This window comes from Muscardinus avellanarius, assembly GCF_963383645.1.
Source record: "Muscardinus avellanarius genome assembly, chromosome: 2".
Lineage (NCBI taxonomy): Eukaryota > Metazoa > Chordata > Mammalia > Rodentia > Gliridae > Muscardinus > Muscardinus avellanarius.
Window position 1 is genome coordinate 139,815,283 of NC_137787.1, and position 25,377 is coordinate 139,840,659.

The following is a 25,377-nucleotide window of genomic DNA, read 5'->3' on the forward strand; positions in this document are numbered from 1 at the left end:
TCTCTCAGAGTCTGGCCCTCAGGAAGAATCCAGCAGGGAGACAGAAGTGGAGAGAGAAGAAGAGAATTATAGGAAGGTAGTTTATTCCCTTTGCGATCAAGAAGTTAGCTTGCCTGTGACATTCTGGACAGGGCACTAGATGCAATTTTTATTTGTTCACGCCTATTCTCAATCCATGTAGAACAGTTACAATCCTAACCACGGGTGTGATCCACTGAGAAGGGCTCTGTTGCACAGGCCCTGGATTGCTCTGAGAAATTCTGCCAGCACTTGTCCACCCTGGTTGCTTCACCATGGTGTCCGGGTGAAGCCAGAGAAATGGGGCAGATGGAGACCTCCCAGAAGACCTGGGGTCTTGGTGCCTTCACGTGTCCGCAGCAGCACGGGCTGTATCAGGTTGAGGCCAGAGTGTTTAAATCTTAGACAAATTTCGTGAGCTTTCCAGGCTGCCCCTTATCTATCTGTGAACTGATGAGCACTAAAGATCATAATGGAAATTACCCTTCTCCAGAGGAAGCTACACATATTAAATAATTAGTATGTGTAGAAATGTTCTGTCGGCCCTAATGCCCTCTGCGAAAGTAAGGCTTACGGTTCACAGTGAGGATCTCTGTCCCCACAGTGCAAAGATGCCACACGTGCACGCCACCCTCAGACTGAGCATGCTATAATGCTATTACAGAGCTACATAAAAAGGCACAGTGGCAGTCTTAGAGCAGGACAGAGACATTTTTAAAATGTCTTTCTTTGTATTTGATAAAAATAAAACACACACAAACTCTTCCTCTTTCAAAAAACTGTAAGGGATAGTAAACTCAGCAAACAGCAAAAGTTAAGTGTGCTAATACATACCTCCAACAACACTTTATATGCAATTTTTGGGGCCCACAATCTCCTGTAAAACCTTAGGAAAATGCCTTTCCTAGCTCTCTTAACTGAAATCGGGGAAAGAAATAGACTGCGTGGAGAAATGAGCACAGTTATGATGTTTAGCACCCGTCTGAGAAAAACTCCAGAGAGAATGTCCCCAGGACACTAATGTACCATACAATGCTCTCAGAAAGTAGTTTATGTCTGATTTCAACTGGCCTGAACGAAATCATGCTCAGACAAACAAAGAGGCCTGCCCCACATAAGCGGCCACTCTTCAGTCTGTTAATGCTTTTGTGCAAAAAGTCTCGGTCTTGATGGATACCTGAATCCACCCTCCTCCACAGAGGGCTGCTATCCGGTGACAGCAGCGAGGTCCCCTTACGTCAGGGTCAGCCTCCTCCAGGGCGCTCTGATGCCCGCTTAGAGCCCTACTTATCAGGGATCTGCCTGGGAGCACCTGCCAAGGGCTCTTGGCCCTGCGTGGGGGCCTGGATTTTACCCTGAGCGACAGGCGTGTTTTTGGCTGAGGGGTGTCACTGCCGATGAGGATTTTATTTTAGACCCAGAGAATTCAGCACCTGGGCCAGCTCAGCCGTGGTGGAAATGTAAAAGCCAAGACGGAATCAAAGGGAAGACAATCATGCCAGGATACGGAAAAGAAAAAAGAAAGAATGTAACCTAAGGTGGCCAGACTTTCCCCACCCAAGCCGGGCCTTCCACAGGGAGCACGGCTGGCGTCCACACCAAATGGTTCAGGAGGCCAGCTTTTGAGTCCACGGTGCACTGCGCCCTATCTTCAGGTTGCCTATGGCCTCTTGGTTATTGGATGTAAGTATCCCCCCATGAGAGATGTTCAGGTCGCCGGCCTGACCCAGCCCGGCACGCTCAGGGATTGCAGAGATCCCAGCCTCCCGGGAGGCAGATGGCGTGGGGCCTGGATGTGGGCTCCTCCACCCCCAGCTAGATCAAGTGGCGGCAGCGCAGGCAGCTGGAAGGTGCCCACAGAGGAAAGTCGAGCACCATGCTCAGAAAGCTCCACTCCATCTTTAACTCCAGCCCGCAGAGGAAGGCGGCCGCAGAGAGCACCTACTACGCTGGAGCCGGCCCCGGGGTGAGGCTGATCCGGAGCAGCTCCATGTTCGTGGTGGGGGACCACGGCGAGAAGTTCAGCGAGTCCTTAAAGAAATACAGGAGCACAAGCAGCATGGACAGCAGCCTGTACTACCTGCCACAGGAGGAGGACCGGGCGTGGACGTACTCGCGCACCCAGGACTGCCTGCAGTACCTGCAGGAGCTGCTGGCCTTGCGCAAGAAGTACCTCAGCAGCCTCAGCGACCTGAAGCCGCACCGCGCCCAGGGCCTGTCCTCCACCTCCTCCAAGTCCTCCAAGGGAGGGAAAAAGACCTCAGGCCAGGCCGCCGCCAGAGAAGGGAAGGTGAGTGTGGCCGGGCGCACCGTGTCCATGGGAGTTCTTCCAAGAGCCGCAGACACCTGTTTGAAACCTTCTTCCCATCCATGAGCGGTCTCACGAGGCTGATGCATTCCGAGCAATTATTGTTCATGGCTGTCTCTCCAGCCTAGAGGGGTGGCTAATTCTATGCTTATTTCTAATGCTGGGGACGTAAGGAGAAGCAGCTTATGGCATGGGCAGAGCAGCCAGTGGGAAGGGCACGGCCTCTGCGCCAGGTGATACTGAATTTGCATCCGGCACCTGTCATTTACTGGGGACTGAGTAGACGAGGTAACGCTCATGGCACTGGATGATGGCAAATAATTCCTCAGTGTATTACTATTATTTCTTTGCTTTTATTTTCTCTTTCTCCTTCTTTGGGATTGAACCCAGGGGCATTCTACCTCTAAGCTATTTCCCAGTCCTTTTTATTTTTTATTTTGAAACAAGGCCTTGTTAAGTTGCAAAGGGTCTTGCTGAGTTGCTGAGGCTGGCCTCAAACCTGCCATCTTCCTGTCTCAGCCTCCCAGGTACTGGGATTACAGGGTATGCCACTAAGCCCAGCCTGATATTTCTTTTCTTCTTCTTTTTCTAAAATCATGATCATGTCAGGCGTGGTGGCACACGCTTGTAATCTTAGTACCTGGGAGGCTGAGACAGGAGGATCAAGGTTTGCAGACAGCCTCAGCTACTTAGTGAGGCACTTTGCAACTCAGTGAGACCCTGTTTCAAAATAAAGAATTAAAAATTGGAATGGAGGTGTAGCTTGGAGGTAGAATGCCCCTGGGTTCCATCACCAGTACCGCAAAAAAAAAAAAAAAAAAAAAAAAAAAAAATCACAGATAAAAATCTCAGTTTGAAAAGTGAAACTTCCGTGTGGACTAGATGATTTTAAGTATCTCGGTGCTTACCCCAGGCTGGCCAAACGACCTGAGACTTAGTCCAGTAGCACTTTGGGGCGCAGGTGTCCTGGTGGCTCAGGCAGGGCACAGAGAGAGTGTGGGCTTGCAGGAGACTGCCAGATGGCTTTTCTGGACACTGGAGGCCTCCAGCAGACACAGAGAAGGCAATACTTGCATTATTTCTACTTATCACAGAGTTTCGTAAATATTATCTTTTCTGAGCATTCAACAGATGCCAGAGTGGAAGGTGGGAAGGGACTCACGTATCACAGAAGCTGAGGCTCGGGGACTTTGCCTCTGCCTGGCTATTAGGGGTCATTTGGTTCCAGTTATGACTCCCAACTCGTTCAGTTACCTTTCCCTTCACTTCTTTAAACTTATTTAGCTTATTCTTAATGCCACAGTTTGAGGCTCTTCCTTTGTGCATTTCCATCGACCATTCTCCTGATTCCAGGCTGGAAGGCGCTCAGAGCAGCCCTGCCTCCTACTTCTTCACAGTCTCCCCAGAGCGTCCTGCAGGCGTACAAGGCCCATTAATGTTGAATGACTGCTTGGACCGCTATCAGATCTCTGGGGCTCGGCCTAAACCATTGGTTTCAGCTGTCTGCACTTAATACCAGGTGGAGCAGTTTAATAAAGGTTTTAACTGCAAAAGTATGTCAGCGTTGGGACCAGTACAAAAGCCTCCTAGTCTTGGGTCCTGTGCTGACCCTGTGGTCAGTGAGCTATAGATTTGTGGGCCACATCCCCACCCCCCTCCTCTGGGCCAACTCTGATAACAAAAAGGGGGCAGGGCTTCTGGACTTCCTTCCAGATCGATGTTCTGGGTCTGTAGGTTCTGGTTGGATCCCCTTTGGGCACTGGGTTTGCCTGCAAATGGAGCCCTCCCTGGTAGGACCCAGCTGCCTCCCTGTCCAGCCGAGGGCAGGGAGAGGAGACAGAAAACGAACAGCCAGGTCCAGCTCTGTGAAGTGGCTATGACGAGGTGCCCAGGCCTGGGCATGGGTGCATCTCCTCAGGAGATAACTCTTCCCAGAGATAATCAGGAAAGTCTTGAAGGCATGGGCATCAATCAGACGGAGCTTGTCTACTTACCAGCTGTGTGCCTCTCTCAAGTGAAGCTTACCTCTCTGGGCCCATTTTGTAGACATGGAAATGATAACATCCCTGATCCCTGGCCAGAGTCAGCAACCTGCTTGGTGTGCTGTTGCCTGGGTTCACCAGGATTTATGGACTCAGAAGGTACAGTATAGGAGGCTCTCAGACAAGCCAGGCTCCTTCCCCTTGCTGCTACAGAAAGAGCTGCCTGTGTGCAGGAGCCATGGGAAGCAGGTGAGCTGGGGCTCAGTGCAGGACAGGCACAGCCCAGCAGGAGGACTCTTTCCCCCGGCTCCCCGTAGTCCTCATCTTTGGTAGAAAGCCCCATGATGGGGTTGAACTGTAGCCTCTCAAGATTCACAAGCTGAAGCCCTATCCCTCCAAACCCCCTTCTATGGAAGGTGCCTTACTTGAAACTGGGATTGCTGTTGATGAAGGTGAGGTTGTGCTGGAGTGGAGTGGGCCCTAAGGCCAGGATGACTGGTGTCCTTATAAGAGATGGCCATGTAAAGGTGCAGAGGTGGGAGGAGGCCATGTAGAGACTGAAGACATGAGCTCCCGGAAGTTAGGAGGGAGGCAGGAAACTGATTCTGCCTGGTGCTGTCCGGCTAAGAGCAGCCCTGCCTGCACCTCGATCTCAAGCTTCCGGTCTCCAGACAGCGAGAGAATGAGCTTTGCTGCTGGAAGCCACCCGGGTGGGATCATTTCCTTAGGCAGCCCTAGGGAGCACATGTTTTCCTGGACAGAATTAGCCTTTTTCTCTTTTCTAGCCCTAGACCAAACTCAGGTCTGTTCTCGAGTTCATCACACCTTATCACAGCTTGTGTCTCTCTGGGCTGTTGTGGGAACTTGAAGCTTTCTACCCTACAACATAGCAGTAGAGGCCATCGAGTGCTCTTGGGGCTTTGTAAACCTCCAAAATCTGGTCTTGTGTGCATGGACAAGGAAGGGCTGGCCTGCCTGCAGGGGAAGCTGTGTTCTCTGTGGCTCTAGGTAGCATGTGGGGCCTCCTTACCCCTCTCCAACGGCAGCCCCTGGCTTGGCCACTGAGCTGGTTTCCTTGTCTGTTCCTCTTTTGTGGGTAAGATAATGGCCTTTAAGTTATTATTTTTGCTACTGGAAATTGATCCCAGGGACATTCTACCTCTGAGCTATACCCCCAGCCATATTTTATTTTAAGTTTTAGTTTGAAATAGGCTCTCACTAAGTTACTGAGGGCCTAAGTTGCCAAGGCTGGCCTTGAACCTGAGATCCTCTTGTCTCAGCCTTCCAAGTGCTGGAATTACAGGCATGCACCACTATGCTGGATTGGCTTTTAAATTATTTAGATTAAAAGCCATAGCCTTAAATGTATTTTAGATATTGATTCAGCTTATCTAGGCACAAGTAGAGCAAAAGAAATTAACTTAATATCTGTTTCTTGGCACTAATATTTATCAAAGTATTTTATTCTATTCTTTCCTCCTCCTCCTCCTCCTCCTCCTCCTCCTCCTCCTCCTCCTCCTCCTCCTCCTCCTCCTTCTTCTTCTTCTTCTTCTTCTTCTTCTTCTTCTTCTTCTCCTTCTTCTTGTGGTACTTGGATTTGAATCCAGGGGCATTCTACCTCTAAGCTACAGCCCCAACCTTATTTATTTATTTACTCATTTATTTACTTTGAAACAGGGTCTCACTGAATTGCTGAGATTGACCTTAAACCTGCAATCCTCCCATCTCTGCCTCCCAAGGACTGGGAATGCGCCACTGCACCTGAGTGTTCTATTTTAAATATTGGTCATGGCACGCTAACTTGCTTTTGCAAGGCACTACCAGGTCACCCTGCTTCGTGAGCTGTCACCCATCTGTAGTTTCTCATGCTCTGGAGTAGGGCATTATGACTGGCCCATTAGGAAGCTAATGGTGTCTAAGGTAGAGAGCACCCAGGTGCTGGATAGCCTGCCACCCGGGCCCCTGGAGACCCCCGAGCCCAGAGGGCTCCCATGTGGGTCAAGGGAGGAGGGACTGTGAACAAACAAAAGGACATTAGCCTGCGGCAGGTGTGGGAAGTGCCCCCAGGGCCCCTAGTGGTGGGAGTATCACAGGCTCTGTGACAGTCCATTTCTCCCTTACAATATGAAATCATTGCAGAATGCATGAAACACACTCTGCAGTATTTTAAAATTGAAACAATAGAAATCCCTATCACGATGTTGGTGTCAGTGTTGGACATGAGCGACAGTTTGGTGTTCACTGTTTGGGTGTTTAAACGTTAGAATCTCCAACGCCGGGCATAGTGCACAAGACGGGAGGGATGTGTCCTGTCCTGAAATGGAGAGCCTCTGACTGGGGGCAAGAGGCCCTTCTGCTCTGGGCACCTTGGGTGTTTCTGCCAGTGAGAAGTGGTGACAGTCTCCTCCATACCCAGTTATTCCCAACCTTGAATCATCCTTCAAACGGACATGCCAGGCATCAGCCCCATTTTTTTTTTTTTTTTTTTTTTTGGTGGTACTGGGGTTCCTGGAAGCCCTTCTACCTCCGGGCTACACTCCCAGACCTATTTTTTATACTTTTTTATTTGGAAACAGGGTCTTCTAAGCCAGCGCGCGCGGCTGGCTTCGAACCTGCGCGATCCTCCTGTCTCTGCCTCCCAAGCGCGGGGATTACAAGCGTGTGCCACCACGCCCGGAGGCATCAGCCCCATTTTAAGATGAGAAAACTGGGGCCCAGAGACATTGGGGGATTTACATAAGATGTGCACCCGAAAAAGAGAAAGCCGGGATTTAAGCCCAACCTGCATTTTGCTAGAACCCATATACATACAACTCACCTTCTTAAAGCGTACAAGCCAGTGGTTTTGAGTACACTCGCGGTGGTGAATGTCTAAGACTCAGGATTTGCAGGCTCCTTGACTTCAGTGGCAGAAAAGAATTTCAGCCTGCACCAGTCAGAGACAAAGACAGAATTTATTTAGGAAAGTAAGGGACACACGTTCAGGGGAAAACTTGGGACATCTCAGGAGGGAGAGAGCGCCTTTGGGGTCTCATAGTTCTTACTTTATAGGCGACCCCTGTAGGGGCTAGGGGTGTATAACAGAGGTGGAGGCCTAGACTTCCTCAGAATCCTCAGGTTCCGGGCATTGAAGGGTGGTGGCTGGGTGGCACCTTAGCGCGACCTTCCTCAGGGATCTTTTAATTACTAAGCATCTCAGGACTCACAGGTGGGGAGAGAGTCCATTGTGGTTAAGGGTGTGGGCCTCCTGAGGCTCCTGTCCAGGAAAAAAGCAGGCTCTGAAGGTGAAGGTAAAGATGGTAATGTCTCTAGATTTTAAAACTATAATTTTTGCTTTCTTTCCAGTTTGTCTCCTTTTTATCTATTATTTTTTATTTTTTCTATCCTACCTCAACAGAACATTTCCATAATCTACTTTAGCCCCTTCCTCCCTCCCTCATTTCCCTCCTCTCTCTCTCTCTCTCTCTCTCTCTCTCTCTCTCTCTCTCTCTCTCTCTCTCTCTTCCTTGGTGTGGTAAAATAAACTTCACACTTAACATTTTCAACAAGCACATTATAGCTTCTTAAGTGGGATCTTTTTAGTGTCCTTGAATTATAGATAATAAAAGTAATAATCACAAGTTATTAAATCTTAAGAAATTAGTCCTTCCTTTGAGTGATTCTGCATCAACATTTAAAAGTGTGTAATAGTACGCATCTTTAAATTGTTAATTGCCAGCTAATTGCTAGAGCTCTTCACAATAGATTTTATGAAGTTTTCCAAATTATCATTTATATACAACAATAAATAGTTCATTCTACAAACTATTAAGCCCCAACTAATGTATTTTAAAATACTTTACAAGCTGGGTGTGGTAGTGAGTGCCTATAATCCCAGTACATGTGAAGCTGAGACAGGAGGACCTCAAGTTTGAGGCCAGACTTAGCAATTTAGTAAGACCTTCAGCAACTTAAGAAGACCCTATTTTGAAATTAAAAATCAAAAAGGATTGGGGCTGTAACTCAGACATAGAGTGCTCTGGGTTCATGCCGCAGTGCCAAAAAATAAAAAACTTTGTGGAAGTATTGTTAGTAGTGCACTCAAAAATGAATTCCTTAAGAAATCATAGAAGCTTTAAAAACACTTCATTTAAGAATCAGGAGAGTGTTTTTATAAAAGACTTGACAACATTTCTTTAACTATAAAACAGTCTTTTTTTTTTCTTTGTGGTACTGAGGATTGAACCCAGAGCCAGTCTACCTTTGAGTGACACCCCAGCCCAATTTTATTTCTTATTTGGAAATAGTTTCACTAGGTTGTTGAGAGCCTCAGTACTTTGTTGTAGTCTCAGTACTTGTTGCAGCTGTTCCTGAACCTGTATCCTCCCGTCTCAGCCTCTCATGTACAGGGATTGCAGAAGTGCACTGCCGTGCCTGGATAAAACAGTCTTTGAAATACTTTAAAGTTTAAAATTTATAGCTGGGGATGCAGCCCAGTGGTAGAGGGTGTGCTTAGACAAGCAGCACCCTGAGTTTGATCCCCAGCATGCTTCAAACAAACTAAAACGACTATTTAACCATTTCTAAATGTACAATTCAATAGCATTGAATGCATTTCCAACGTGGTGTAGCCATTGCCACCCTCCATCTCCAGAACTTTCCCATCATCCCAAACAGAAGCTCTGTACCCGCTAAACACTAACTCCTTTTCTCCCTCCCTCAAGTCGCTGGCGACCTCTATTCCTTCTGTCTCTGTGACTTTGGCCACCCAGGTAACATATATACAGTTGTGTGGGCTTAACAACAGGGGTATAGTCTGAGAAATGTGCCTGTAGGTCATCATGTCACTGTGCAAACATCATGAGGTGTACTTACACCGACTGGTCCAGCTCCCACGTTACTAGGAGACATGACCGCAAGGGCCCACGGTCTTCCATACAGCTGGCTGTTGCTGACGGATATGTCAGAGATGCTGCAGATGGAGCCGTACGGTAGCTGTGCTTCTGTGCCTGACCTGTGTCAGAATTTCCTTTATGTGGCTGATCATTTGGGTCTGGGTTTGGTGTTTGGCTTTTGGTGGCAGGTGAAGAGGACCCTTTGAGATGATACTGTGTCTCTGGCATTTTGGGGTTCTTGCTGAGGACCAGTCTTCACCCGTTAGAGCCAGGTGAGCAGGGGCACAGCCAGCACACTCCTGTGAGAAGAACTGGGCCGACATGAGAGGGCTGTGGACCACAGAAGAGCTTTAGGGCTGCAGCCACAGAGCCAGGGCTGGCTGGGGAGGGTATTTGGGGCACAATACAACACCCCAAGGAACACCATCAGCTCCATGCAAACCCAGATGATTGGGCCTGGATATTCCCTGAGGCCAAGGCTACTGGTCACCCACCCAAGTCAGAAGAAATCTCATTAATTATTCCCTGATCATGCAGCTCTGAGCAGCTTGGGTTCCCGGACAAACTTGTTAAATAAATGAATTCTTCTTTCCTATCCCACAATGAAATAAATTTACCTGCTATAAGAATGCCTTCAAAAGACCAGTTGAATTTTAGAGAAAGCCTGCCAAAGGTTTAATTAAATTGGTTTTATTCTGACAATTAGCTTTCAGAATCAATTTTCTATCGAGGTTACTCAGTCTTGGTTCATAAAATAAGACCGTCCATGTCAACAACAAACAGAAGTTCCTTTCTCTTGGATGTCAATAGGATCTGAATCCAATTCATATGAATGTATTTCAAGTCATCCATAGACAAATTGCACATGGGATGGGAAGCAGGATCTGAACCCATTTGACACTGCTGAGAATTATTTTTTGGATCTGTTGGGAGGTTCTTCCTTCCATCCTTCTTTCCTTCCCTCCCTCCCTCTCTTCTTCCTTCCTTGTACTGGGGATTGAATGCAGGGGCATTCTACATCTGAGCTACATCCCCAGCTCTATTTTTTATTTTGAAAAGGCTCTTACAAAGTTGCTGAAGAGCCTCAATAAATTGCTAGACTAGCCTCAAACCTGCGAACCTTTTGCTTTAGCCTAAATACCAGGATTACATATTGATGCTGGTTGGGCTGAGAGTTTCTGCAAGCCCAGTGATATTAAGATGCAGATTCTCTGTGAGCCTCAAATTCTAGGGGGTGGGTGGGGGGAACCTCTAGCACTTGGCCCATCTTTGCTTTGCAGAGCTGAAAGGCACTAAAAATTCAATATGAGCTGCTAAGAACATTCCATTATGCTTGGCAGAGCTCTCTGCAAGATGGCAGACAGTATAATAATGATTGATACCACGCTGTATGATTCCTGCGGCTCCTCTCAGTCAAGCCACAGGATGTATAATTATATTTTCTAATCTGTCCTCCAGGCACAAGCTGTTTGCTCAGCCTGTTTGGATCTGTTGGAAACAACACTTCCTCTCCTCTTATGCCCCTCCCCTGCACCTAGTTCACTCAGCTAACTTGGCCTTTGAGCACTCCCCGGGAAGACTATCTCATACCCACACCCCACCTGCTGGGTTTCCCTCCTCCCTGGGCTGCCAAGTCCAATCTCCGCACTTCGTAATATGCCCACTATGGTTGTCAGCTGAGTTGCTTCTCTCTGCCACTCACTGTGAACTCCTTAAGGGAAGGCTTTGCATCTTAGTGATCACGAGAGATGGAATCTCTAGCACAGTCCCAGACACACAGTAGGTGCTCAATAAACCAACAGCTAAGACATTCCAATTGTAGAAGGAAACAGAGCCAGGCGTGGTAGCGCACACTTGTAGTCCCAGTACTTGGGAGGCTGAGAAAGGAGGGTTGCAGGTTTAAGGCCAGCATCGGCAACTTAGTGAGAGCCTCAGCCACTTAGTAAAAACTTATTTCAAAATACAAAATAAAATTGGACTGGGGTGTAGCTCAGATGTCTCAGGGTCCAACCCTCAGTAACACACACACACACACACACACACACACACACACACACACACACACACGAAATGTTTGATGGAAGATTCAGAATATCATAATTCAGTAGTTTTGATGAATAGAAGGCTGTCCTTTTCTTTTTCATAAAATAGAATATAGTTTAAGTCTGTTAATATGAAATAATATCCTAATGATAAAAATATTCAATGTGTAATTGACTAGAGCCCACCATCAAAAGAACATCGTTTTTATTTATGCATTTCTTTCTTTCTTTTTTTTTTTTTTTGTGGTGCTGGGGATTGAACCCAGGGGCATTCTACCTCTGAGCTACACTTGCAGCCTAATATTTTATTCTTTATTCGGAAACAGGGTCTCACTAAGTTGCAGGGGCCTCACTAAGTAGCTGAGGCTTACTGCAATCCCAGATCCATCTGTCTCAGCCTCCCAAGTACTGAGATTACAAGTATGCGCCACCACGCACCGTTCATTTTTTTATGATAAAGTTGTATTTGCTCATTAGGGGGAATTTATAAAACACAGTAAATATAAGGAAGAAAATAAAAACAACTAAGAATTCTACCATCTAGGAATAATGACTATATATTTTTTCAAGTCATCCTTCCTTCTTCTTCTTCTTCTTTTTTTGTACTGGGGATTGAACCCAGGGACATGCTACTTTCTATCTATTTCCCTAGCCCCACCTTATTTTTTATTTATTTTGAGATAGGGAATTGCTAAATTGCTAAGGGGCTCACTAAGTTTCTGAGGCTGGCCTTGAACCTGAAATCTTCCTGTCTCAGCCTCCCAAATACTGGGATTACACACATGTGCTATCACATCTAACATAAGTGCATTTTTTCAATAATTCTCTCCTGTGTTTGTATATATGTATATTAGAGTTTCTCAGTAAAATCAGGAAAGCCCAGTTAAGTTAGAATTTTAGATAAGTGACCTGGACAATTTTTTTTAGTATAAATATGTCTCATGCAATGTTTGATACATATTTATACTAAAAATGGGTATACTAAAATTATGTTTACCTGAAAGTGAAACTGAACTGTCATTCTGTATTTTTTTTGCTAAATCTGGCAACCCTAATGTGTGTGTATGTACTGTATTGGGTTCATACACATATACATTTTTGTATTCTCTTCAGTATATAGTGGGTTCTATTCCAACTCATTAACTAGTTATTATAAATAAAAGTTGTAAAGGCAAAAAATTTAACAACTCACTCTAAACTGTCATTAAGCACTATAAACAAATACATCTTGCTCTGTGCTCTGTAAGACATGTTAGCAGAGATTTCTAGAAGTGTGATTAAAGAGTCAAAGATTAAATTAAATTTATTTTTTAATTTTTTTTTTATTTTTGGTGGTACTGGGGTTCCTGGAAGCCCTTCTACCTCCAGGCTACACTCCCAGACCTATTTTTACATTTTTATTTGGAAACAGGGTCTCCTAAGCCAGCGCGCGTGGCTGCCTTCAAACCGGCGCGATCCTCCTGTCTCTGCCTCCCAAGCGCGGGGATTAAAAGCGTGCGCCACCACTCCCGGTTAAATTAAATTTAAATTACAGATTCTAAAATAGGCTTTGTGCTGAATAGTTGTGCCCAATTGTAGGCTAAGGGCAGTGTTCTGAGCAGTTTCAGGTAGGCCAGGCTAAGCGATGGTGTTCAGTAGGTTAGGCATATTAAACGCATTTGCAGCTTAAGATATTTTCAACATACAGTGGGAGCATCTGAACAGAGCCTTTAAAATTTGTCAAATTAAATGTGGAAATCAGTAACACTCAAGTTGATTTATGACTATGAACGTTAGGTAATGTTATGTATATAGGATGATTCATTCTCTTGAAAAATAGTTTTACTCTGTGTTGGGCATTGAAGTAGGCACCCATTGTTCATTGATGGAAAGATCATATGTTTGCCTGAAGGCAGCCCCTGGTCGGAAGCAGCAACTCTCAGCATCTTTGCTGGGACCACTCAGGTGTGCTGTGTTTTCTTGGAAGAGAAGCATGTGGAATTACAAGCAGAGTGCTGGGAGCTGCCAAAATCCTGCGCCTTCTCTCATTTGTGTAGTAGCTGCCAGGGAGCAGGTATCAAAAGGAGTTATTTCATAGTTGTGAGTGTCACTTGCACAAAGCCATGTCAAAGAAGGGTTTGGGACCACAGGTTTAGCGTAGGACTATGGAGAATATAAGACAATGTGCGACGGTTGGGCTTGTTCGTGCAAGACAGAATGTGAGCATACAGAAACGTGCCCAGGTCTGCCTCAGAGAGTAGAGACCTCAGAGACCGTGACACATGAGCGACCCTCTGAGGGGGTGAAGGGAGTTGCTGAGGAGAAGGGAAGAGTCCCGGATGCTCAGTGCTGATCCTTTGGCGCTGGGTGGGATTAGAATGTCCTCGTACCCGACTCTGGCAGAGTGTTACTGTTTATAGTAGGAAGTTCAATTTGTAGAATTCAGAGCTCTTGCAGACAGATACTGTACAGTCCAGAAGGAAGTGGTCAGATTGGAGAAGGTGGCTGCCTCAGTATGCAGAGGACAGGAGGAGCCCGGCAGGAGGGCAGGCTGACGGCAAATGCAGGGGAAAAGCAGACACTGCCTTTAAGGATTCACAAGTTAAAGAATGGAGTTTGATTGGGAAACATGCAGAGGGTTCCGCCTAGGCCTGGTGTGGGGGCAGAGCAGAAAGGCTTGGAAAATGGTGGCCGTAAGGCCTGGAGGGTCAAGCGTGGACTGTGAATGAGTGGCGTTAACCAGGAGATATAGACGCTCTTAGACAATGTTCTTCATCCCTGGGGCTGCTGCAGGGCTGATGGCAAAGGCATCCTGCAAACCTTGGGCAAAGCGAGTCTGCGCCAGGAAGCGAACTGCGCTAGGTCGGCCTTCCCAAAGGTGTGTCCAAAAGTTCTGTGCTAGGAAAAAGTCGATCCACATTTGCCTGGAGTTCTGAGTCAAGAAGGGAGGAGCACTTGAGGCTCAGCCGTGGTGTTGATGACTGAAGCCCCATTTGGCATAACTACCTTTTTGTAAAGTAGATTGTCCTGTGATATTAGCTTGAGCCCAGAAATCTGAGCCTATATCAATGCAGTTAAAAAGAATCACCAAGAATGCCGTCAGAAAGCTCAGTGGAAGCTGGGAGAGGGCAGAAAAAGCTGGAACCAAACTAGGACTCGGAGAGTCCCAGCCCCGACTTGTAGCTTAGCCTTGATGTGTAGATAGTCATCCCCAAATCTATTTGAGGACACGTTTTGGTGTACTTTCTAAAGGTCTATGAAAGCTATGCTATTAAAGGGTCACTCTGAAACCCTTTTTAATCAAACCCTCTCTAACTTACTTGCCAAATTACCTAATATCTCTGTACCATTCTCGTCTTTAAGTGTCACCCACAGTAAGCTGGGCACTTATAAGTAAATCTACCTCAAACTAGGGTATTGCTGGCAAAGTTCAAAATGGCACATGCATAAGACTCTCCACTGCAGCACTAGCTGTTGGAGCAGAAGTTGCCAAACAACTCAAAGACCCATTACTGGGGGCTGATACTTGTTTCTACAGAGCATGTACAGTGGAGACCTGGTGAGGAGGCCTGGAAAGGAGGCTTTCTGTGTGCTGCCTGGAGTTGATCTTCTGGCTACATGGCACAAAGAAGGCAACGTCTTCAGGTCTATTGTTTTAGTTAGATTTTTCATCACTGTGATCAAAACGACGAACGAGGATGACTTAGAGGAGGAAAAGTTTATTTGGCTCATGGTTTCAGGGGTTTAGTCCATGGTTGGCTGGCTCCAAGGTAGGACCGCCACGGTGGCAGGGCAGAGGATGGCTCTTCAACCCAGGGCAGCTGGGAAGCAGAGAGAGATGGGAAGCAGCAAGGACAGATGTAATCTTCAAAGCCATGCCCCCAGTGACCCATCTCCTCCAGCCATGCTCTTTCTGATGATAGTTACCACCCAGTAAGTCCCTTCAAATTATTAATCCATCGGGGATCAATCCTCTGTCGAGGCGAGTGCTCTCACTCAGTTACTTCACCTCTGAACACGGCTGCATTTGCCAACAGATGAGTTTTTCTGGGAGACATTCTGTAGCCGGACCATGACATAGATTGTATGCTCCCATTTTTGAGTGAGTAAATACAAATGTAAATACATGCTTGCTTATGTTTCTAAAAGAAACGGTTGAAAGAGAAATAAAATATTAAAGAAAGTAGAGAAGACAAGAAGAAAGGGACTGGAGTGGGAATAAGTTCTCTCTTGAATGTTAGTTATAATTTTGGATTTGGAACCATGAATATTGCTACATATTTATAAAACATTAACTCAAAAAAGAAAAAGAGAGCAGTCACGAAAACTTGAAAACCAACTGGAGCATACGGGCCTAAGTGATTACCAAGTCAACAGGATAATCACACAGAAAACAACTATTTCAAGAGACTTTAAAATAGAATTTTGGTTATACGTGCCAAGGACAAAGATGCACACAAGTCTTAAATTGCATTCAATGGGCTAATGTTGGTAGTGTTCGTTTGACATAATTATATATAGTAGGATCAAGTAAGTGGTTTTGTTAATGTCATAGGGAACCAAGATTGTTCTGTGCAAAATAAATACACATTTAAACTAAAGAATTTAAGTATAAAGCCCATTTTCATGACTCTAGCAAAAACAAAAAACAAAATACCAAAAAACTCAAAAACCCCAAATCCATAACCAATAAAAAAAATCCAGATAAGCTCAAGTTCATAATTCTTCTTGGAACCACCAGAGTTTAGATCTTGGAGGAAACAACCAGCCCCCAATCTAAGGGGACGGAGGGGCCTTAAGAGAGCAACAGGACAACTGTCCCTGCTGCAGTGGGGGTCACAGACAGACACAGATGCGACGTCACCCAGAGTCCTTAGCAAATGAGCGAGCCCTGAGGGCTGCAGATAGAGGTAGAGTGCACCCTCACTCTTCACCGACTTCGGTGAGTGCTCACAAAAGTGTGGTAGAGAGTCCTGAGAAGGGTCCCTTAGGGTGCAGGCTGGGGAGGGGGTAACCGGTGCTCAGGAGACGCCCAGCGCCTGTCCAGACCATGCCTTCAGATCTCCCCCTGAAACAAAAGCTCAGTGGAGGAGGAGAATCTGGGAGGAATTTCTAAGGCCCATAAATATAACTGGAGGAAGACCGGAGTACTGAGTAAACCACATCCCCAGGGATGCAGTGTCGGCCTAAAACTGGGGACCATGCAGCTGAAGTCAAGGCCCTTCTGCTCCCACCACCCTGCAAACAAGCACCTAGTAGTGAACAGCAGTGGAACAGTGCTAAGAGTGGGTCAGGCATGGAGAGAAATCCCTTTCCAAGGACAGCTCAGAGGGAAGACCCAAGGCTGAGGATGCAGCCAACTCTGAGGAGGAACTCTCTGCAATACTCGCTTCCACTTTAAATGCACGGCATTGCACGAGAACTGTAAAGTTTATGATGCCCCAAGAATAACATAGCAGCAAGAGACCAATCCCACCACCCAGACTCCGGCCTGGATTGACTGGAGGCAGGACTAAAGGCCTAGCCATGCAGAGACTACTTCCAGGCATAAAAACCCTGGGTCTGCTTGACCTATACAGAATATATGGGTTTCAACAAAAACTTAAGACTCATGAAAGAGAGAGAGGAAAAAAAGTGTCAAGACACAAAACAACCAATAGAACCAGACTCAGGTATGACACAGACCTTGGAACTCTCAGGCAGGATATTTTTTTCTTTAAAATAATGCTTAATGTGTTAAAAGTCCTAGTGGAAAAGGCAGGAAACATGCAAGATCCAATGGAAAACTACAGTAGAAGTATATCAACTTTAAGAAAGAATTAAATGGCCAGGTGTGGTGGCGCACACCTAGCATACTGTAATCCCGGTACTTGGAAGGCTGAGACAGGAGTATTTCAGATTGGAGGCCAGCCTTGGCAACCTAGAGAGGCCCTCCACAACTCAGTGAGACCATGTTTCAAAATAAAAAATAGAAAAAGCGCTGAGACTGTAGATAGAAGGTAGAATTCCCCTTGGTTTCCATTCTCAGTATAGAAAAAAACAGGATTAAAAAAAAGAAAGAAAGAAAAATAAAATAAAGTGACTGGGAAAGAAGGGTGGAGTGGCCGGGACGAGAATGTCCTCGATGGACTCATCGGCAGGTTTGACACAGCCAAGGAAGGACTCAGCAAACTTTCAGACGGGATAAAAGATAAGAAAGTGTCAAAGCTGCCATTCTGGGAAAACAGTGGAAACAGCACAGAGCATCCAAGAACTGTGGGGAGACACTGAACTGTCTTGAGTAAATGTGATTGGTGGGAAAACTGGGGCAGGAGAAGTCTTTGAGAAGACGATGGCTGAGAATTTTCCAAAGTTAATGATATGCACTAAATCACAGATAAAAAAAGAACTAGGTCCCCCCTCCCCCAGCCCGTTCCGCCATCGGTGGGCTGATCCTAAAATCCCCGCCTCTGCACACACTCGGAGGGCACTGCAGACCAGAGCCAAGGCACCTCCTCGCCGCCTCGCCCACCACGCCGCGCGGCTCCATCACAGCCACGGCCTCTCCAGCTCTGCTGGGAGGGAGGATGCCCCCTCTCTCTCTCTTTTTGTCCTTGGGGTTTCTATTTGCCCTTGTTAGCTTTTACTTTAACGGGCTCTTTGAAAGGACTGGATAAATACCTGAAAATATTCTTCCACTTGTAACAGAAAAGATTCAGATGTATGTTGTGTTCCTTCAGTATTTCTTTCTAAGAAATCTCTTTACAATTAAAAAAAAAAAGAGCCAGTTGTGGTGGCGCACGCTTGTAATCCCCGCACTTGGGAGGCTGAGACAGGAGGATTGCGTAGGTTCGAAGCCAGCCTCAGCTACTTAGTGAGACCTTGTTTCCAAAAAAAAATATAAAATGGGTCTTGGAGTATAGCCCAGAAGTAGAAAGCCTCTGGGTTCCACCCTCAGTACCACCAAAATAATAAATAAAAAATAAATAAATAAAATAAAAAATAAAAGAGCCCTTTAAGTGTTTCCTAGCAGTACAAAATGCATAAATACCACTAGAATCTTGTATGCATATAGAAATAGCATCCTTTTTATTTCCCAACATGCTAGTCTGTAACTTAGCCCTATTTTTTTAATGCCACCCCCAAATATCACTTCTAACACGTACATATAAAAGAACTCTCCATTTGGTCAAGATGGTCCCTGTTGACACAGATGCACGACTTTGGCCGAGGTCTTTTATCTCCTGAAGTTCTCAGAGAGCTGTTTCTGGCCCACACGTTCATCCTGCCCTCTCCTCTGAGCGCCCCTCGGCGCGGCCTGCAGCCGGGCAGCCGCTCTCGGCCGGTGGTGGTGCGCTGTGGTCAAGAAGACAATAAACTGAGATCAGGAAGAAGGAGCCAGCGAGGAGCCTGGAGGTTAAACAAGGAGCAGATGCTTCTAACTCTGCACGTTTTGGTTTTGTATCGTTCAAAGACTCATACTAATGTCTCTGCAATTTATACGATGATTTGAGTCCAAATGTGGCCATTTTTGAAGCCGAGGATCCTCACCGGCGTTTTCAGCGTGTCTTATCCTCTTTCTCCTACTGTGAAGACCTCATCACCTACCCAAGGGACTGTTCCGTCTCCTGTTTAGCAGCAGGAAACAAGGCCAGAGAAGGGCACATTGTTTTTATTTTTATTTTGTATATGTGTGTATGGTATTGGGGATTGTCCCCAGGGGTATTCTACCTCTAAGCTATACCTCCAGGCCTTTTTGCTTTCTTGTTTTGAAATGGTCTCGTTAGGTTTTTGAGGGCCACTAAGTTGCTGAGGCTGGTCTTGAACCTGCGACCCTCCTGTCTCGGCCTCCCAAGTAGTGAGATTACTGGCACGTGCCACTGAGCCTGGTACATTATTTATTCTAACGTCTGATGATAAATCTATGACCAAGAAAGAAGTCGATCTTATTGTCCTTTCAAGTTTCCTGCCTGAGGTAATTAGAAACCCATTGGCCTACAGCAATGAGGGACGCGGAGTATCCACAGGGCATAGAATCAAGTTTACCGGCTTAAAAGATTTTTAATATCTCGTAATAATTGCATGTATCTGGTATACAGTATGATAATTCAACTCATGTGTGCCCTTTGTAAAGAGCCAATCAAGGTGATTAGAATTTTCATTTTCTTAAACATTTATCCTTTTTTTGTGCTGGGAATCTTCAAACATTTCTTTTCTAGTTCTTCACAAAATACATTAAAAATTATTGTAAGATACAGTGACCCTGCTGTGCTGTAGACACAAGGACTTATTCCCCCTCTCTCACTGTATTTTTGTATATTATCTTCCCTTCTTTCTGTCCCCAGTCTTCTCTTTTCTTCCTCTAATATTCAATTCTGTACTTGTATGAGATCAATCTTTTTAGGTTCCACCTATGAGTAAGAACATGTGGTGTTTGACTTTCCACGCCTGGTCTATATCACTTAACACAATGTCCTCCAGTTCTATCCATCTCGTGGCAAACGGCAAGCTTTCATTGTTTTTTATTTTTCATGACTGAATAATATTCCATTGTGTATTCAGAACATATTTTCTTAATTCATTTATCTATAGGTAGACACCATGGTTGATTCCATATCTTGGCTATCAAATTTACCTTGAAACTTCACAATTCCATAAGCTTTGGTTTTAGCAACATTTAATTCTCAGCTTCTCTGGCTATGTGCATGAGGACATTCAGAAACCAGCTCACAAACCACTCTCTCTTCTCCTTCACTTACAGAAGAAAGTAAATGCAAAGAAATACTCACAGTTCAGCACCGATGTGGCCGAGGCCATCGCCTTCTTTGACGCCATCATCGCGGAGCTGGATACAGAGCGGTGGCCGCGGGCTGCGGAGGCCGACCCGCTGAACGAGGACGTGGACTTCGACGGTGAGAGCCGGGCAGGCCCGGGGGTGGGCGGGTGAGTGGACCCCCGCTGGGCAGCCGAGTCCCACCTTCCCAACGGAGCCCCTGCGCCCTTGTTCTCTGGGGGCCTCTGGGCCTAGCTATTCCTGCTGCGCCTGCCCACACACCCTCCAGCACTCCAGGGCCCTGTGTGAACACACACTCGCCCCTGTGGTCCATTTACTCCAGGTGGGGGATGGCTAGACTCTCCAAGACTCCAAGAAGGAGAGTGATCGATGGACTGGATGGAGAGCGTTGCTTAATGGTCCAGAGTTTCAGTCTCCAGACATGAGAAGTTCTAGAGTTTGCTTATGTGAATATACTTAATGGCACACTCAAATTTGGGTGGGATGGAATACTGGATGTTATGTGCTCTTCATCACAATTTTTTTTTTTAAAGAAAGGGAATGGCAGGGCTTGATGGTGCATGCCTGTAATCCCAGTACTTAGGAGGCTGAGACCCGAGGAACGCAGATTCAAGGCCAGCCTCAGCAACTTAGATCTTATTTCAAAATTAAAAAAGTAAAAAGGGCTGGGGGTGTAGTTTGGAGGTAGAATACCCTGGGTTTTCAGTTACTAGTGTCTCAAAAACAAAACAAAACACAAACAAAAATGAAAAGAATCCACTGAGGACGCAAGTGCTATCTTCACAGTTATCACCTTTAATCAGGTATCTTGATAGGAAATGAACACTTAAAATGTTTATTTGTTTATTTCTGTAATGCTGGGATGGGACCCAGGAATGCTCTACTTCTGAACTATACCTCCAGCCCTTTTATTCTGAAAAAAGGGGTCTTGCTGTTACCCACCACTGGCTTCACACCTGTGATCCCAAGTACTGCCGCATCCCGTTTTTCCAATGATGATCATCAGTCTATATTAATCATAATTCTTGTCACTCAAACAACATGTTTGAAAAAGAAGAAAGTAAGAAAGTAAGAAAGTACAGCCTCTAATCTGACCACCCAGAGATAATTACTGTTCCCATTGGAGTACATGCCCTTTCCAAAGTGTTTATAACACAGAGACACATTTTATTTGATTTATTAGTTATTATTTTTTGTATATGTGGTACTGGGGATGGAACCCAGGGACATTCTGCCTCTGAGCTACCTTTCCACCCTACCACCCCTTTTAATTTTTTGTTTTGAAACAAGTTCTCACGAAATTGCTGAGGGTCTTATTTATTTGTTTATTTATTTATTTATTTATTTATTTATTTATTTTTGCGAGTCTGGGGATGGAACCCAGGGGCATTCGACCTTCGAGCTACATCCTCTGCCCTATTTTTTCTTCTTTATTTTGAAACAGGGTCTCACTGAGTTGCAGAAGGCCTCACTAAGTAGCTGAGGCTGTCTGCGAACCGTGATCCTCCTGTCTCAGCCTCCCAAATACTGGGATTACAAGCATGTGCCACCATGCCTGGCTTTATTTTATTTTATTTTATTTTAAGCAAAATAGGATATCTTTTCACTTAATATTATATAACACATCTTGGGCATATGTTCAAGTCAATAAATGCACATCTCAATCCTCATTTTTAATTTTAATTTTATTTTATTTTATTTATTTTTTACATTTTTTTGCAGAATAAGGATTGAACAAACCCAGGGGCATTCTACCTCTGAGCTAAACCCCCAGCCCCATTTTTTATATTTTATTTTGAACCAGGGTCTCACTAAGTTGCGGACGGCCTCACTAAGTAGCTGAGGCTGGCTGTGAACTCGGATCCTCCGAGTCTCAGCCTCCCAAGTACTGGAATTACAAGTGTGGGCCAACATGCTTGGCTTCTCATTTTCTATTTTTTACTGGTGCATTGAGATTGTACATGGTGGTGATGAAACGGGGTTTCTTGAGAAGAAACATGGCGTTTCCTTAAGATGAAAGGGAGTTTCTTGAGAAGAAATTCGGCGTTTCCTTACCGGATTCTTGTGTGTGGTGAGCGAAGAATGATACCCACAGACCACAGGAAGGGGAGTAAAAGGTTTATTGGAAGCAACAGGGAATAGGAAAAAGTGGCCGAACGCCCCTAAGGGCTATTGCGGCTCTGGTGTCCAGTAGCTGCCTTCAGGTCACTACCTGAGTGTATCCCGGGCCAAGTGCCTTCAGATGCAAGCTGCTTTCTCCCAAAGTCCACGTGATCTGCCAGAAAGGAAATGCAGGTCACCCCTAGGGGCCCTGGTTGGCCTTGATGTCCAGTGGAGACCTTCAAGTCACTACCCGAGTATAGCCCAGGCCAAGTGCCTTCAATTGCACTACACCTTCTCTCAAAGCTAACGCGACCTGCAAGAAAGAGAGAAGCTCCCCAACGGAGAGGGGTTCCCAGAGTGGGTAACCGTCCTGGTGACTGCTCTAGGGTTTTTTTTTTTTTTTGGTGGTACTGGGGTTCCTGGAAGCCCTTCTACCTCCGAGCTACACTCCCAGACCTATTTTTACATTTTTTTATTTGGAAACAGGGTCTCCTAAGCCAGCGCGTGCAGCTGGCTTCGAACCTGCGTGATCCTCCTGTCTCTGCCTCCCAAGCGCGGGGATTACAAGCGTGCGCCACCACGCCCGGCTTTCTAGGGGTTTATATATGTCTGCATGTCCTCTGTTGGTTGGAGTCTGGGAAGCAGTTCTTAAAATTTGCATAGGGTATATTTGCATGTCCTTTGAGGGGTCTCCTTTCAGTAGGAGTGTCAGACTTGCTCCAGTGATGTCTCCTGGGTTTGTCGATTAGTAAACAGATGGTTTTGTGAAGCTTTGGCCCTTCTTATCTCTGAACCTTGGAAGAGCTGGTCTCTTTTAGGAGCCTTGGAAGTTAATTAGTATTCGTCGCCCCTCAGGAAATTAAGTTTTTTTTTTGTTCTACCGAGGCCTCTTCCCTATCTGCCTACTTCCTTTCTACCTCCTCAGTGACATTCATAGCAATATAGTTAGTATCTTTCTTTCCCCATACCTCCCCTTCTCTCCTTGTGTTTAGTAGAGAAAGTATTCCAGTCTAGCTCTGCACACTAATTGCTCTGTCAGGACCCCCAGGCCTCTCTAAGAATTCGCCATTAGAAGTGGTCGTGTCTACCCACGTCCCGGGCGCTCTCAGTGCACCCACCCTCAGCCGCCCGCCTCCTCGTGCCGAGTGTTCCCCCCCCGGGTCCCCTGCTTCTCTCTTCCAGTGGCCACCAGCTCCCGGGAGCACACCTTGCATTCCAACTGGATCCTGCGTGTGCCGCGCAGGCATTCCGAAGACGTCGCAGCGCGGGGTGGGCCCAGCGTGGACAGCCAGTCCCAGAGGAGCACGGAGCGCAGGACCCTGGGCACCCAGAGGAGGCTGGAGAGGCACCCCATTTACCTGCCCAAGGCCGTGGAGGGAGCATTCAACACCCTGAAATTTAAGCCCAAAGCCCGCAAAAAAGAGTAAGTGCTCGGGCCAAACAAACACTTAGATGTTCTCCTGCCTTCCAGTCAGGGCGGCTCCAAAGGTGCGCCAGGCCCCCATCCTCCAAGCCAAAGTTCTTCCTGTGTGTTTTTATCTTTTGGTGGGGAGAGGACTTGGTTTAAACCTTGCAGGGCAGTCCACACGCTAGCTGACTGATCCATTGCTGGCCCTGGCCGGGGCTGTGTCTGTGTCCACTAAGCCTCGGGCTTTGGGCCACCCGTGTCCACCAGTTAGCCCAGGCGCCACTGACATGTTATGCGCTACAGTTTTTATTAGACTCGGGTTCAGTAGAGCACAAGGGAAGTAGTATTGGGCTAAGCAAGATGCTACTGCTTTGGAAGACACAGGCCCGCTCTGTGGAGGGGCCTTCCTGCTGGCTGGGACTTGGAAGGCCATCTTGGCCTCTCCTCCTGTGGCCTCTCTCACCCCACATCCTCCTTCTGTCCCAAGACTGGTCACCGTCACTGGGCCCACATCCTTCGCCTCCTTCGCCGACCCTGGGGGCCGGAGGCTCTCTCTGGGGCTGGTCGCCCCAGGCCTTGCTGCAGGGACCCCACCTGCCAACAAAAGGGAAACTGTGACTCAGCCGGCTGTGCCCTTTGCTTCTGCGATGGCCACTCAACTTCATAATAATAAAACACGCCCAAGACACAGCAAAACCATGTCACCCGTTCTTCCCCTGCAAGGCCAGGCCGGGCCCTCCTGAGGGCCATCACAGCCCTGTGACGACACCGCTTGGTCCTCCCCGAGGTCCAGGACTGGGGGGCCACCTGCCCGACTCTGCAGGAAGGCTGGTGATGCGGGTGCCCCTTCCCTCGGTGCCAACCTCAGCTGAACCCTCTGCTCCTTCCTCCCTTGCAGCCTGGGGAGCTCCAGACAGATCCTCCTCAACTTCTCGGGAGAAGACATGGAGTGGGACGCGGAGCTCTTTGCACTGGAGCCCCTGGCGTCTCCAGGGGAGGACCACTATGAGACAGAGAAGCCCCGAGGGCAGTGGCTGCTTCGCGAGAGGCTGTGGGAGCACACAGTGCCCTGACTCCTCCGGCCTCAGCGTCTCAGGCCAGGCTCTGAGGAGGCGCCTGCTTGCGGTGCAGCCTGAGGCACTGGAGAGATAGAAATGGAGATTGCAACACAAACTGCTCAGCCAGCTGCCCGTTGGTGCCAAAAAGACCTGTGGCCGCCCAGAGGCCCCACCTCAGGGGACCCAGCCTGGGTGTCCCGAGGTAGCAGGGGGTAGCAAGGCAGAGCCTGGCTGGTGCCCCCCTGAGCGAGCAGGGCCTGCCGGGCCGGGCCGCGGGCAGAGCTTCTGGGCCTGCCCTTCCCCAGCCTTGCCAGGCCTGCCCGAGTGGCTGCTCACATTGTGCTCCCCCCAGGAAAGCGCCCACCTGCTGGGCTCTGGGCCAAAATTTTCCAGGAGGCAGCTTCTCTGTCCACAGGGCTTAGGAGCACGCGGGTTAGGTTCTGCCGTTGGCTTCTTTTGCACAGAACAAGGTGAGGAAGCAACTCCTCTGGCTCCATCTCTTCTCAGAGTTTTCAAGAACCTTCTGCCAGATTAGGCTGAAAGATGAGGCCAGCACCTCATTAGGGTGAGGGAAGGGGTATGTCAGGACCCCCAGCCCCAAAGACCAACTCCACGTCTCAGAGAGGAGATGAGCTTTTGTTTGTTTGTTTGTGGTACTGGAAATTTAACCCAGGGACACTCTAGACATTCTATTTATTTGCTATACCCCTGGCCTTTTAATTTTTTTTGTTTGCTTGTTTGGAAACAGGGTCTCACACCGTTTTTAGGGTCTGAAACAGTTTGCTGAGAGTTTCCCTATGTTGCTGAGTCTGGCCTCGAACCTCTGATCCTC

At 47.0% G+C, this 25,377-nt stretch overlaps 1 protein-coding gene across 1 annotated transcript; it reads left to right on the top strand.

Annotated features, from left to right (window-relative positions):
- Positions 1-1,894: 1,894 nt before the first annotated feature.
- LOC308259095 (uncharacterized protein C13orf42) lies at positions 1,895-24,560 on the top strand (the record flags this gene model as incomplete). The annotated part of the gene is made up of 4 exons (XM_080689843.1): positions 1,895-2,308; positions 19,947-20,094; positions 23,262-23,502; positions 24,386-24,560. 4 exons carry the CDS (start codon positions 1,895-1,897, stop codon positions 24,558-24,560), a joined length of 978 nt encoding a protein of 325 aa, XP_080545969.1.
- Positions 24,561-25,377: the final 817 nt, after the last annotated feature.